This window comes from Sinocyclocheilus anshuiensis, unplaced genomic scaffold (assembly GCF_001515605.1).
Source record: "Sinocyclocheilus anshuiensis isolate Anshui unplaced genomic scaffold, SAMN03320099.WGS_v1.1 scaffold330, whole genome shotgun sequence".
In the NCBI taxonomy this organism is placed as follows: Eukaryota; Metazoa; Chordata; class Actinopteri; order Cypriniformes; family Cyprinidae; genus Sinocyclocheilus; species Sinocyclocheilus anshuiensis.
In genome coordinates this window covers 2,142,885-2,156,113 of record NW_015547689.1, presented here as the reverse complement: position 1 = coordinate 2,156,113, position 13,229 = coordinate 2,142,885, and the positions used below count along the sequence as shown (strand labels likewise).

General features: G+C 43.4%; 1 protein-coding gene across 1 annotated transcript; it reads left to right on the top strand.

Moving 5' to 3' along the window:
- The first annotated feature begins 9,527 nt into the window (after positions 1–9,527).
- Positions 9,528–10,451, top strand: LOC107703498 (olfactory receptor 2A14-like). The gene has a single exon (XM_016506122.1). The coding sequence runs from the start codon at positions 9,528–9,530 to the stop codon at positions 10,449–10,451; it is 924 nt and encodes a 307-aa protein (XP_016361608.1).
- Positions 10,452–13,229: the final 2,778 nt, after the last annotated feature.

Below are 13,229 nucleotides of genomic sequence, written 5' to 3'. Positions count from 1 at the left end.
GTTCTTGTTATCTCATTAGCTTCCCCTTATATCTCCTCGTGTTTCTCTGCCTTTTGTCAGATTGTTGTGATTATTACCTTGCTCTGACTGTCATAGTTAGTATTGCTTACCAGTCCTGTCTTGTCTCGTTCAGGCTCCAGTGCTCGTAGCTGCCTGTATATTTTCCTGCACCTCTCTGTGCGTTCAGAAACCCGTGGGCTCCCTTCGGCATCCGCCTACCCTGGGACTCTACTGTCTCGTTGTTGGGTTGCTCAGCCTCTCGCTCGGATTAGTGAGCTGCCCCGCCGGCTTCGTCTCCACTGCCGCCGTTGCGGCTTGTTCCAGCCGCTGCTATCCACCCATCTGTGTGGGAGGGGATTCCACGTCCACACGAACTGTCCGCAGAGGCGCTCATTGCCCGTTGTGCTCTATCTCTGTTCAATAAAGCCTCTGTTGTACCCGCACCTGAATCCAGCCTATTCCTGACAGAACAATCTGACCACGATGGATTCAGCGGGATCGGATCCGCTTCGTTCTGCTCTCGTGCAACAGGGAGTTTTGCTGGGGCAGCACGCCACCCAGCTCAACACCACAGTGCAAGAGGTGGGCGCGCTAAATGCCCGAGTCGCTGAGCTCCTCACGCGCGTCGATGATCTTCAGCGGGAGGCGGCTAACCGGGGTCCCGTCCTCCGCGCTGGGATTCCTCTGGACCCCGAACCTCATGCCAACAATCCGCCAGTATATGATGGCGATCCGAATGCCTGCCAAGCCTTTCTCTCCCAGTGTTCGCTGGTGTTTTCACTGCAGCCTCGACATTACGCCACAGAGGAGGCCAAGGTTGCATACATCCTCACTCTCCTTTCGGGTCGCGCCCATGAATGGGGAATTGCCGTATGGAGATCACAGGCTCCCTGCTGTGCTACTTTTGCAGATTTTCGCCAGGAGATGGCGAAGCTGTTCGACCGGTCAGCCCAGGGAGATGAGGCAGCGGCTCAGCTGTCTCGGTTGTCTCAGAGGAGATGTTCAGTCACCGACTATGCCATCCAGTTTCAGACTCTAGCAGCGGCTTGCGGCTGGAATGAGGGCGCTACGCGCGCGATTTCTCGAGGGACTGGATGATGTCATCGCTGACAAATTAGCAACTGTGGATCTTCCTCGAGAGCTGGACAATTTGATTAATCTCGCGCTCCGTGTGGAGGGCCGTCTCAACCGCCGCCGGCAACGCCGTCAATCCACTACTCCATGGCGCCACCTGGAGTCCGTGTCATCCGATGCGGCGAGTCCACAGTCAGCTGATGTTGAGCCCATGCAACTGGGTCGTCTCCGGCTTACGCCTGGGTCGTCTCCGGCTGGCCACTTCGTCCTTCAGTGCCCGTTAAAAGTCAAGGCCCACCAGTGAAGAGGAGAGTCCTGGTGGGCACCTTTCCCTGTTCAAACTCTCCAGCAACGCACACTCAGCTGCCCTTTCGACTCTCCTTCCAGGGAGGTTCACACACTGGCCACGCCCTTCTGGATTCGGGGGCTGAGGGGAATTTCCTGGATTCTGCCTCTGCTCACAAGTGGAACATTCCGACCATTCCCCTGGTTAAGCCCATTACGGCGTGGTCATTAGTGGGCAATCCCCTCACCACCATCACTCACGTCACCCATTGTGTAAGCCTTTTCCTCTCTGGTAACCACTGTGAGCAGATTGAACTGTTAATTATTGACTCCCCTAAAGCCCCGTCAATTTTAGGACATCCTTGGTTGCTGAAACACAACCCACATATTGATTGGGTCAATAATTCCATTTTAGCCTGGAGTCAGTCTTGTCATGTGTCATGTTTAGGTGCTGCGTTTCCTGCTGTCTCTGTGTCTTGTGTTCCGCAGGTGGGTCCTGCTGACTTGACCGGCGTCCCGGCGGAGTACTGCAATCTTCGTGCGGTTTTCAGTAAATCCCGGGCCACCTCTCTACCTCCGCATCGTCCCTACGACTGTGCCATAGACCTTCTCCCGGGCATTTCTCCGCCTAAGGGTTGTTTATATTCCCTTTCCGGTCCTGAAAGAGAGGCCATGGACAGGTATATACGTGAGTCACTACAGGCTGGGCTCATTCGCCATTCCTCCTCTCCCGCTGGGGCGGGGTTTTTCTTCGTTCAGAAGAAAGACGGCTCCCTACGCCCTTGTATTGATTACAGAGGTTTGAATGACATTACAGTAAAGAACAGGTACCCCCTACCTCTAATGTCTTCTGCTTTTGAATTGTTGCAGGGAGCTCGGGTCTTCACCAAATTAGACCTCCGCAACGCCTACCATCTGGTGCACATTCGGGAGGGGGATGAGTGGAAGACGGCATTCAACACCCCCTCGGGACACTACGAGTATCTGGTTCTTCCGTTTGGTCTGACCAATGCTCCGGCCGTTTTCCAGGGTCTCTTCAATAGCGTTCTGGGTGACATGATTAATCAGTTCGTCTTTGTGTATTTGGATGATATTCTGATTTTCTCCCCTTCTCTCCACTTACACACTCAGCACGTTAGACGGGTCCTCCAGCGCCTATTAGAGAACCAGTTGTTCGTCAAGGCGGAGAAGTGTGAATTCCAGTTAGGTTCCTTGGCCATATCATCTCTACCAGGGGGATTAAACCAGACCCTGCTAAGATAGAAGCTGTCGCCAAGTGGCCAGTCCCCGACTCCCGTAAGGCCCTGCAGCGTTTCCTGGGTTTTGCCAACTTCTATCGGCGATACATCAGGAATTTTGGTCAAATCGCTGCTCCGCTCACGGCATTAATCTCCACCAAGGTGTCCTTCAGGTGGAACCAGGATGCTCAGGTAGCCTTTGACACATTAAAGTCCCGTTTTGTCTCTGCACCTGTTCTGTTGGTTCCAGATCCTGAGTCCCAGTTCATTGTCGAGGTTGACGCATCGGACGTTGGGGTTGGCGCAGTTCTATCTCAGCGATCCCTCCGTGACGGGAAGGTGCACCCGTGTGCGTTCTTCTCTCGCCGTCTCAGCCCTGCAGAACGTAACTATGACATTGGCAATAGAGAACTGTTGGCGGTGAGATTGGCCTTGGGGGAGTGGCGTCACTGGTTGGAGGGGTCGGCGCAGCCCTTCTTGGTCTGGACGGATCACAAGAATCTCGAATACATCCGTTCGGCCAAGAGGCTGAGCTCGCGTCAGGCCCGCTGGGCACTGTTCTTTGGCCGGTTCAACTTCACCCTCTCGTATCGGCCAGGGTCCAAGAACATCAAGCCGGACGCTCTCTCGCGCCTGTTCGGGGCTCCGGAGGGGGAGCTTACAGCCGAAGCCATCCTTCCTGAAGGGGTGGTGGTCGGGGCTCTTTCTTGGGGTATCGAGCGGCGAGTAGAGGAGGCCGGTCGAGGGGTGCAAGTGCCGGGGAGATGCCCGGCGGGCAGGTTGCCGGTGCCGGCTGTGCTGCGCCCTGAAGTCCTTCAGTGGGGTCATGTGTCCAGGCTGGTCTGCCATCCAGGGATTCGGAGAACGTTGTTTGCCATCCGTCAACGCTTCTGGTGGCCCACACTGGCCGCAGATGTCAGACAGTTTGTGTTGGCCTGCCCCACATGCGCCCAATCCACGTGCGCATTGTCAGCATGATTGTTTCCCCACCCTCCTTGTTTCTCTGCTCACTAGATTCTTGTTTCCCACCAGGTTCTTGTTATCTCATTAGCTTCCCCTTATAGGTCCTTGTGTTTCTCTGTCTTTTGTCAGATTGTTGTGATTATTCCCTTGCTCTGACTGTTATTGTTAGTATCGCTTACCAGTCCTGTCTTGTCTCGTTCAGGCTCCAGTGCTCGTAGCTGACTGTATATTTTCCTGCACCTCTCTGTGCGTTCAGAAACCCGTGGGCTCCCTTCGGCATCCGCCTACCCTGGGATTCTACTGTCTCGTTGTTGGGTTGCTCAGCCTCTCGCTCGGATTAGCGAGCTGCCCCGCCGGCTTTGTCTCCACTGCCGCCGTTGCAGCTTGTTCCAGCCGCTGCTATCCACCGAACTGTCCGCGGAGGCGCTCATTGGCCGTTGTGCTCTATCTCTGTTCAATAAAGCCTCTGTTGTACCCGCACCTGAATCCAGCCTATTCCTGACAGACCATAATGAGCCAATTCTTTCCTAAATTACTGCGTGTTGTAATGCTCGATTCATATATGATTCCTTATGTGTGAGTTCAGCAATATTTGTACAATATGAATATTGTACATTAGCAGTGATGGCTAATGACAGACATCTGACATTAGACTATCACTCAAAGCTGAACACATTTTCATGCTCATTCTTGTCAAATAGGATGACATTGTGAAAAATTTTATATTGATAAATTGTGTAATTGTGACAACTGGTCAATGGTAAAACTCTCATGTGACCAATAAAACTCTGATCTCAGCATTTCTATTTAATTTTATTTGGGCCTTCTTGCTGAAATTATTGTACCCTATGTAAAGCTTGCCATTGCATGTATAGCATCATTAGGTAGCTTTTTTTTTATTGTCATTCAACTGTACATACAGAATGCACATATGAACGAAATTCCGTTCTGCACTGGCTCATAAATACTACACTAAACTAAACATGTACCATAAAATCAGTATAAAAATATATATATAATAAAAATTGCAACAGTGTTCATTTAAAAGAATATAGCACTAAAAGGAATGACAGCAGCATATAAATATTAAATAATGCGCGTTGTAATTAGCAGCATCTAAAACAAAATATATTGCACTTATTAAGCAGCAGCATATAGTACAACTATTGCACATCGTAAAAAGTACTATTATTTCAATGTCCACATCTAGTACACATAAGACTCACTACAAAAAATTCAGTGAAATAAAATGGTTAAGAGGTTATTTTGAGTTCAGAAGTCTGATAGCTTGTGGAAAAAAGCTTGGAGTACAGAGGATATAGCGTCCTCTGTGGAGCGGTTGGGTCGGTAAGCAAACTGGAAAGGATCAAACATAGGAGGGAGTCTTGAAATGATATGGTCCTTCACCAGCCTCTCGAAGCACTTCATCATTATAGCTGTAAGTGCAACCGGACGATAATCATTGAGGCATGTTATTGTGGATTTTTTAGGCACTGGTATTATAATAGCAGTCTTAAAACATGATGGAATGACAGCCTGTTCCAGTGAGGTATTAAAAATGTCTGTAAGGACAGGAGCCAGCTGGTCAGCGCATTCTTTCAGCACCCGTCCTGGAATATTATCAGGACCCGCTGCCTTCTGGGCGTTGACTTTTTTCAGGGTCCTCCGGACGTCAGCTGCATTAAGACTGAGTACCTCCTCATCTAAATGAGGAACACTTTTCCTTGCAGGAGAGTTATTCAGTGCCTCAAACCGTCCAAAATATGTATTAAGTTCATTAAGAAAATATATATTGTCCTCGCAGGGTAGTGGAGCAGCCTTGTAGTCTGTGACAGTCTTTATGCCCTGCCACATGCGCTTGGTATTTGTAGGATCAGAGAAGAAACCCTGTATTTTCTGGCTATAGGCCCGTTTTGCAGCCCTAATGGCCCGATTCAAGTTGGCTCTTGCTGTTCTGAGCACGACCATATCACCAGCTTTAAATGCAGCATTTCGTGCCTTTAGCATTGCACCTACCTCGCCAGTCATCCAGGGCTTCTGATTTGCTCGTATAATTATATTCTTGGTGACACCTACATCCTCCGTGCACTTCTGACACAGCATACACAGATGCAGCATACTCCTCCACATTAATATGCTGATTAACAGTTGCAGCCTCCTTGAACATCTCCCAGTCAGAATGGTCAAAACAATCCTGCAATGCTGACATGGCGCCCTCAGGCCAGACCCTCACCTGCTTCACGGTTGTTTTTTTCCTAATAAGCATAGGCTTGTATGCAGGAATTAACATCACAGAAAGATGGTCAGAGGAGCCGATGTGAGGGCGTGGGACTGCCTTAAAAGCCTTCTTGATGTTAGTATAGGCTAAATCCAGTCTATTTATACCCCTGGTGGCAAAATCCACATACTGATGGAAATGAGGGAGAACTGTCCCCATGTTAGCCTGGTTAAAGTCCCCTGCTACAATAAAAACACCCTCTGGATGTGAGTCTTGCAGATCACTGATGGAACGGTAGAGCACATTCAGGGCCTCCTTAGTATTTGCACTAGGTGGGATATACACTGCTGTGATGATGATAGTTGTAAATTCCCTAGGCAGGTAAAAAGGTCTGCATTTAATAGACAAAAACTCTACATCCAGAGAACAATGACTTGAGACCACTGCGGCATTGTTACACCAGCTGTTGTTTGTGTAAATACACACACCGCCACCCCTTGATTTGCCACTGAGAACACAGCTCCTGTCTGACCTGAATATTGTTAGCCCCTCGATACTCACAGCGTCATCCGAAACGGAAGGGTTTAGCCATGTTTCCGTCAGAATTATGGCACAACAGTCTCTCATCTCCCGTTTAGTAGTTAGGTCCAGCTTCAGATAGTCCAATTTATTCTCCACGGAGCGGACATTAGCAAGCAGAATGGATGGAAGCGGCGTTCTGCATGGGTTAGCCTTTAGCTTAGCTGTTAATCCTCCCCGGCTGCCGCGCCTCCGTTTCCTATCGCACCGCCTCCGTCTTCTCCGGGAGCGGCCGGTGCCTGTGGGAGACTCCGATGCTTCATAGGCCGCTGGGTTTAGCTGGCGTAGCAGTCCGAGGCCATGCAGAGTGTCCAGAGTGATTGTGTCTACGATCCCTGAACTGCTAACTTTACGTAATTCTAACATAAAATGACGATCATATATTAGTTTAGCTCTGCTATGCTGCATATAAACTGCTGAACTCACTTGTCTAAATGGCTGATTTCCTGTTAAATATCTGATACTATCGGGAGCCAGTGCGGCCGCAGCCAAACAGGGCGCCGCCATAAATGTTGGATTAGAGTTCAGAAGGACATTTTGGCAGACATGTGTGCCTCATGTGGTTTCTTTGATAAACTTCACTATTGCAATTAGGGCTGTCAATAGATTAAAAATTTTTATCTAATTAATGACACCCTTTTTCTATGATTAATCGTGATTAATCGCACACTTCATGAAAGTACGCATAGACCATTTATCTTGTTTCAAAACAAAACAGCAAAGTAAAACAAAAGATTGAAGATTGAGTCTCAAAAATCTGTATTTTCTGCAAGTTTTTTCAAGATAAATTTAGATATCTTTCCAAAAAAGGACTCCAAAAGAACTCCTAAAGGAAACTCCAAAAGGACACTAAAGAACCAAATAATATAAGAAGCTCATTTAAGCACATATGAAATGTTTAAAAATGCTAAAAAAAAATCAGAATTGTATAGTATGTGTACAGTACAGTGCAACAGCAAAGAGCTTTTTTACATTTTAGAGAAGTTAAGCTGCGATACCGAACAGGACCACATGGTGATGCCAAAAAACCCTAAACCAATCGACTGCTGACTGCATACAGTATATACAGTATATCTAAAACAGTACACGGATCCATTCAGAATAACAAAACACAGCAACATACACATGGCAAATCAAAATATTATCGTGAATGTGTGTGGAAACGTGAATGTACGGAAATGTCTCACGCGTGCTTACTGTATGATTCTTGTACGCCCACTGCAATCATCTTTACCTTGATTGCGGTCTTCATCCATCAGAACTTTACTAGCGAGACTGGTTATCAAGTCGAGAAACCGTCGTTTGCGTCTCATCTGGCCATACAGCGGTGGGATGTGTTGATATTCCGTTCAGTCTGTACTTCACACAGCACAACATGTGAGGGCTCGGGCTCTTCAGAGACAATCACAGAATATGACAGAGCTAGTGTTTAAAAGCCAAACACACTGGAATGTAGTGCTGGGCGGTATGACCAAAAATTGATATCACAGTATTTTTCAAATGCCCGTATTGCGGTATTTTAAAAATTCATATCATAACAAAAATAAACACCGGTATTCGGTATGAACCAGTATACCTTCCAGCACTACTATATATTGCACCTATAATCCTGTTTTCCATTGAATATAAAATCTGTTTTACTAATTACAACAAATTGTTATATTTTGCTTACTACATCACAGAACACAAATGCAGAACAGAACAAAGTTCTTCATAACTTGATCTTATCAATGTATGATTTTAAAACTCTTTTATGTACTTCTTTAAGTTTTAAAACATAGATTGAAGATGAAAGAGGTGGCACTACTGTATAATCATCTCCAATGCCAAAAGATTACAGCTCCTCTGGGACATTACTTGAGCCATATCTGCTGTAGGCCTACAGCATGTCAAAAAGCATTGCAATTAGGGCTGTCAATGTTAACGCGCTACCGCATGCTATTAATTTGACAATCCTTAACGCCTTAAAATAATTTAACGCAATTAACGCAAAATTACTGATGCACAATTTCTATTCTAAGCCTTTAACCCAGTTTTGCTTCTCTGCTTGAGATCAGATCGTTTTAAGCCGCTGAACTCCGAGAAGGTTTTCAGTCCAATGATCCAGTAAGCGAATGCATTCATATCAGTCCAAAACAGCACTAATATAAAGGAAACCATGCTGATTATATCAGAGATTGCAGAGAAAACAGAGACTCGCATTGCGTTTTCAGTGAATTATTAATTCCAGTAGTGCTGGGCGGTATACCGGTTCATACCGAATATGTGTTTTACCGTTTATTTTTGTTATGATATGAATTTTGAGAGTGACTCCTGGTTAACATGTATTAAAAGGGGTCGTGTTTAGTCACTAGTGTGGTATTTTTTTGACAATATTCACTCATTACAGTAAAATAAGGCATTCTAAGTCATTATACTGCAGTATTTCCTCTCTCAATCAGTAGAAAATATGGTTAACACCCGGTCATGCATGAAAAAAAAAAAATACCGTCATGTACCGTGAAACCGGTATAATTTTGAAAAATACCGTGATATAAATTTTTGGTCATACCGCCCAGCACTAATATATAGTATGTATGTAACACTGCAAATCGGGGGTAATCGAGGAACTGGATTTAAATACTATTTCATTCCACTTCAGTTTTGGTTTGGAAGAGCAAAAATACACAAGTTTGTATAAAGCAAGTAAAGAGTAGTATGTGATTTTCTAGATACATATACTTTTTTGTAAATCATTTAGAATTATTTTAACAACAAATTCATTGTTAAAATAAAACATTATATTTTATATATTATTTTCTAAATATATTTTATAGAAAGAACCTTTTCTGAAAAGCAGCACAAAGACTAGCAAAGTTGATTGAAACCCTGGGGTTTATTTTGAACCTCGGAGAATTTTCCAGAGCACAATAAAAGTTATTTATATGCACATCAATTAACTTCAGTGCCTCCATTTCATGATTTTCAACATACAAGATAGCAACTCACCTACAACGGTTTACCAAATGTGTTTGTAGAGATTGTGTGTCATTTTTAGAGTCATATTTTCAAGCTGGAATATTGCTGTTAGTGTTGATCAATGACTTTTGGTCTCAACTTGGAATCATTTAGGAATCAAATCAACATGATTTTTGTATAGATACAAATTTTTGGATTAACATTAAAAGAATATGGACAACAAGACCTATTTTGCAATCTACACTCTGATGGAACCAAGAGGCTCCAAATCTTATCGGCATATATATTTTACATGCTTTTTGCTTCTTTATGCTTTGATACTGGTAATGAACATTTGGCTCAGTGTGGTCATTGTTTTGGAGAGAGCCCTTCATGAACCAATGTACATTTTTCTGTGCAATTTATGTATAAATTATTTATATGGAGCAACAGGATTTTATCCTAAATTCCTGCATGATTTAATTCTGGATTCATATGTGATTCCTTCTTTTATGTGCGGCCTCCAAGCTTTTGTGATCTACAGTTCAGCTATGTGTGAGTGTACAACATTAACAGTGATGGCATTTGACAGACATGTGGCCATATGTCAACCTTTGGACTATCACTCAAAACTGACTAAAAATACATGTGGCATATTACTTGTATTCTGTTGGACTGTACCATTTATTTGTATGTTCATTGGAGTTGTGTTGTTAAATAGGTTGGCTGTGTGTAAATATCATATTGACAAATTATACTGTGACAACTGGTCAATAGTAAAGCTCTCATGTGAATCAGTGGTTATAAATAACCTCATGGCATTGATTGTTTTATTATTTTATGTTTGTCTTACAGCTCTGATTATTGTGTCTTATATAAAACTTATTGTTGCATGTAAAGCATCTCTAGAAAACAGAAGAAAATTTTGGCAGACATGTGTTCCACATTTATTTTCATTGATAAATTGTAGTTTTACTGTATTTTTTGATTCCATGTGCAGCAGATATGGCTCAAGTGAAGTCCCAGAGAATGTGTATGTTGTTTTTGCCTTACTGATGCTTATATTGCCGCCTCTTTTCAATCCTTTAGTCTATGTATTAAAACTCAAAGAGGTACGTAAAAGAAGTTTAAAATCACGTGTAAATATCATAAAATAAAAAATTAATTATACTTGGCCCTGTTTGCTATTATACTCACTCAAATTGCCATACATGCCATATGTACAGGTAGAATTAAATTCAAAGTGATGAGGTATTTAAAAGGCATCAAATGTTCTCTTTATGTGAGTGAAAAGGTGATAGAGTTAGTCTGGAGAGGCAGATACATTTATTTATTTATTTTTCTCAACAGAATACCAAGTACTAATGCCAGTATCATAGATATGATCCCACTCCCAATATGTCTGGATTTCTGGATATAAAATACATCATTTTATATGGCCATTTAACATTAAACAGCCATTATTGATGCTTTAAATAAGCCTAAACTGATATCAGCCCCCCCCCCCCAATTATGAACAACTATTATTAACCATATTAGAGAACATTTTAGAACGTGATCAATTATTTATTTATTAAAAAATAATTTATGCTAATTTTACTTATTTAAAGTTTTAGCAAAAAGCTTTTTGTATGCACATGCACATTCTTCAAAAACTGCTCTTTAAATCTAAGAACCAAAAGACAAATTCAGTTTGGTGTATATTTCAGATATAGATTGTATTGAATGTCAGCTTGCTTATTTTGCTTAAGATAAGGATTTATAAAGTCCACGTCATACAAACAAGAAACTATGCTTCTAAACTCAGGCTGAGAGCTGTCAGCTGCTTTTTGCGAATGTTCGTGGGAACTATGGTTTCGGGAAACACTGACTCATTTAACTGACTCGTGTAATGCCGATAACGATGGAACTTTCAACCATAGTTGGCTAACGATGCTTTTGGGAAACACTCTCCTGATTAGTTGCTTACCTGTCAGTTTTTACATATTCTGTACTTGTTTATATGACATATTATTACTGAATCCCAAGATGTGAATGAATATCTTCAGACGATCTCCCAAATGAAAAAAAGGATGTTAGAATAGACTTTCAGCTCTCCACATGCAGACGCACAACTCCTGATTTGTTGATTTGAGTGATTTTTATTAACAAATTTCGGGAGCATGCACAGATAATCAACGCGGCCAATTCACTATCAGTAATCACATTATCTGTCCAACCACCATGAGAGAGAACTAGGGCTGCACGATATATCGAAATATCGCAAATGTAAATATCGCAATATGCATATCGCAACGGCGTGCGATATCATTATCATTTTAATAATAGGCTACTTAAATCAAAACGTTGCAAAAGGTCAAAGTTTTAGTTTTAAGCATATAGCATAGAATTTCTTGACGTTGAAAAGAGTTATTAAGTGCAATAAGTTGCAGAAAACAACTCTTTGCCGTCTCGTCTTGCTGTCTGACTCACACCAGAAGCGCGCGCACAAGCTGTATCTCGCGCAGCGTCTCTTCAGTTCTGCCGCACACGTGCAAAGTGCGCGCACACACAGAGAGATGCGTTTCAGATGGCGTGCGAACACTGAGTTGATTCGTCTTCCGCATCTCCTCCTCATGTTTGAACAGACACATACACACAGAATTATGTCAATAGTACCCGTCTCGACGATCATTCTCGTAAACGCAGTCGGTTATGATTTAAATGAATGTAAAGAGCTGAGAAAGAAATCGGATGTCTACATACCCCAAAAACTTACCTGTTAGGGCCAGAACTCCTGGGCCCGGGGTAGAGCTCAAGGCTTGGAATCAGGAATAGATTCCTTTAAGGGAATACGACCAAGAGCCTAGAATCATACTAAGTCTTGGCCTGTCACACAGGGGCTACCGCACGCTCTGCATATGCTAAAGGAACTGTCTCAACAGACCCCTAGTAGCAACACCCTGTTAAAGTAGGTATCCAGAGGATACATAGGTGGAGTGGTGCCCAAGGCGGAACCGGGGTTTTAAACCACTCAGAAAGAGCACAAGGCTGCTGCGCGTAGCTCTTACCATCCAGGATTTTAGAAAAGAACGCAGAGTACTAGCGTGCAAACTTACCACAGTGTGGATTTTAGAAAGTGTACAAAGACTTCACGTGCACACTTACCATAACATGGATTTTAAAAATACAGTTCTAAGGGGTTCTCGTGGCGCTCTGAAAGAGCAGCCCATAGATGGAAATGGTGCATCCCAAAATGCTATATTTGAGAAGTCATTAACTCGATCTAAGGCTTATAATGCTGGAGTGACTAGCATAGCAAACATCCAGCTCTCAATCGAGAGGGAGCTCGACCTACAGCGTGTTCCAATGGTGGAACAGCCCAGTTCTCAATCGAGAGGGGGGCTCGACCTGCAGCATGTTCCAAAGCTGGAACGGCTAGCAGTAATTTACCTTAGCTGAGGGAGCACAAACCCAGCTCTCAGTGAGAGGGGGGGCTCGACCTACAGTGCGATTGTTAGAATCAGAACGGTAAGTGTACTGCAAGCTAACCAATAAACTCAGCGCATCAGAGAGGCAGAGAAAAGGCCTAGTTCGCCTGATGCTGCTGGTTCCAGGTACTCTGGGAAAAACAGAGAACTCAACTCTCACGTGAGAGGAGATATTTTACACTTAATTATTCAATTTCTGTATCTGAATACTACTGTTTATTTTATCTCTGCTTGTAAATTGTGTATTTCTTTTTTTTCTTTATCTTTCTTTTTTTTTACTGACTGTTCACTTGCCTTTAATCATGTTTGAACTTTCTCAGACTATAGTTTTTGCTGTGGTATATGAAATAGTACTTAAAGTGTGTGGAAAGCAAAGTTACAATTATATAAAATTTGTGTCATACATTTTTTTGTTTGTATGTCCACATTGATGTTAAATTACATTTTCTGATTTGTGACATTACT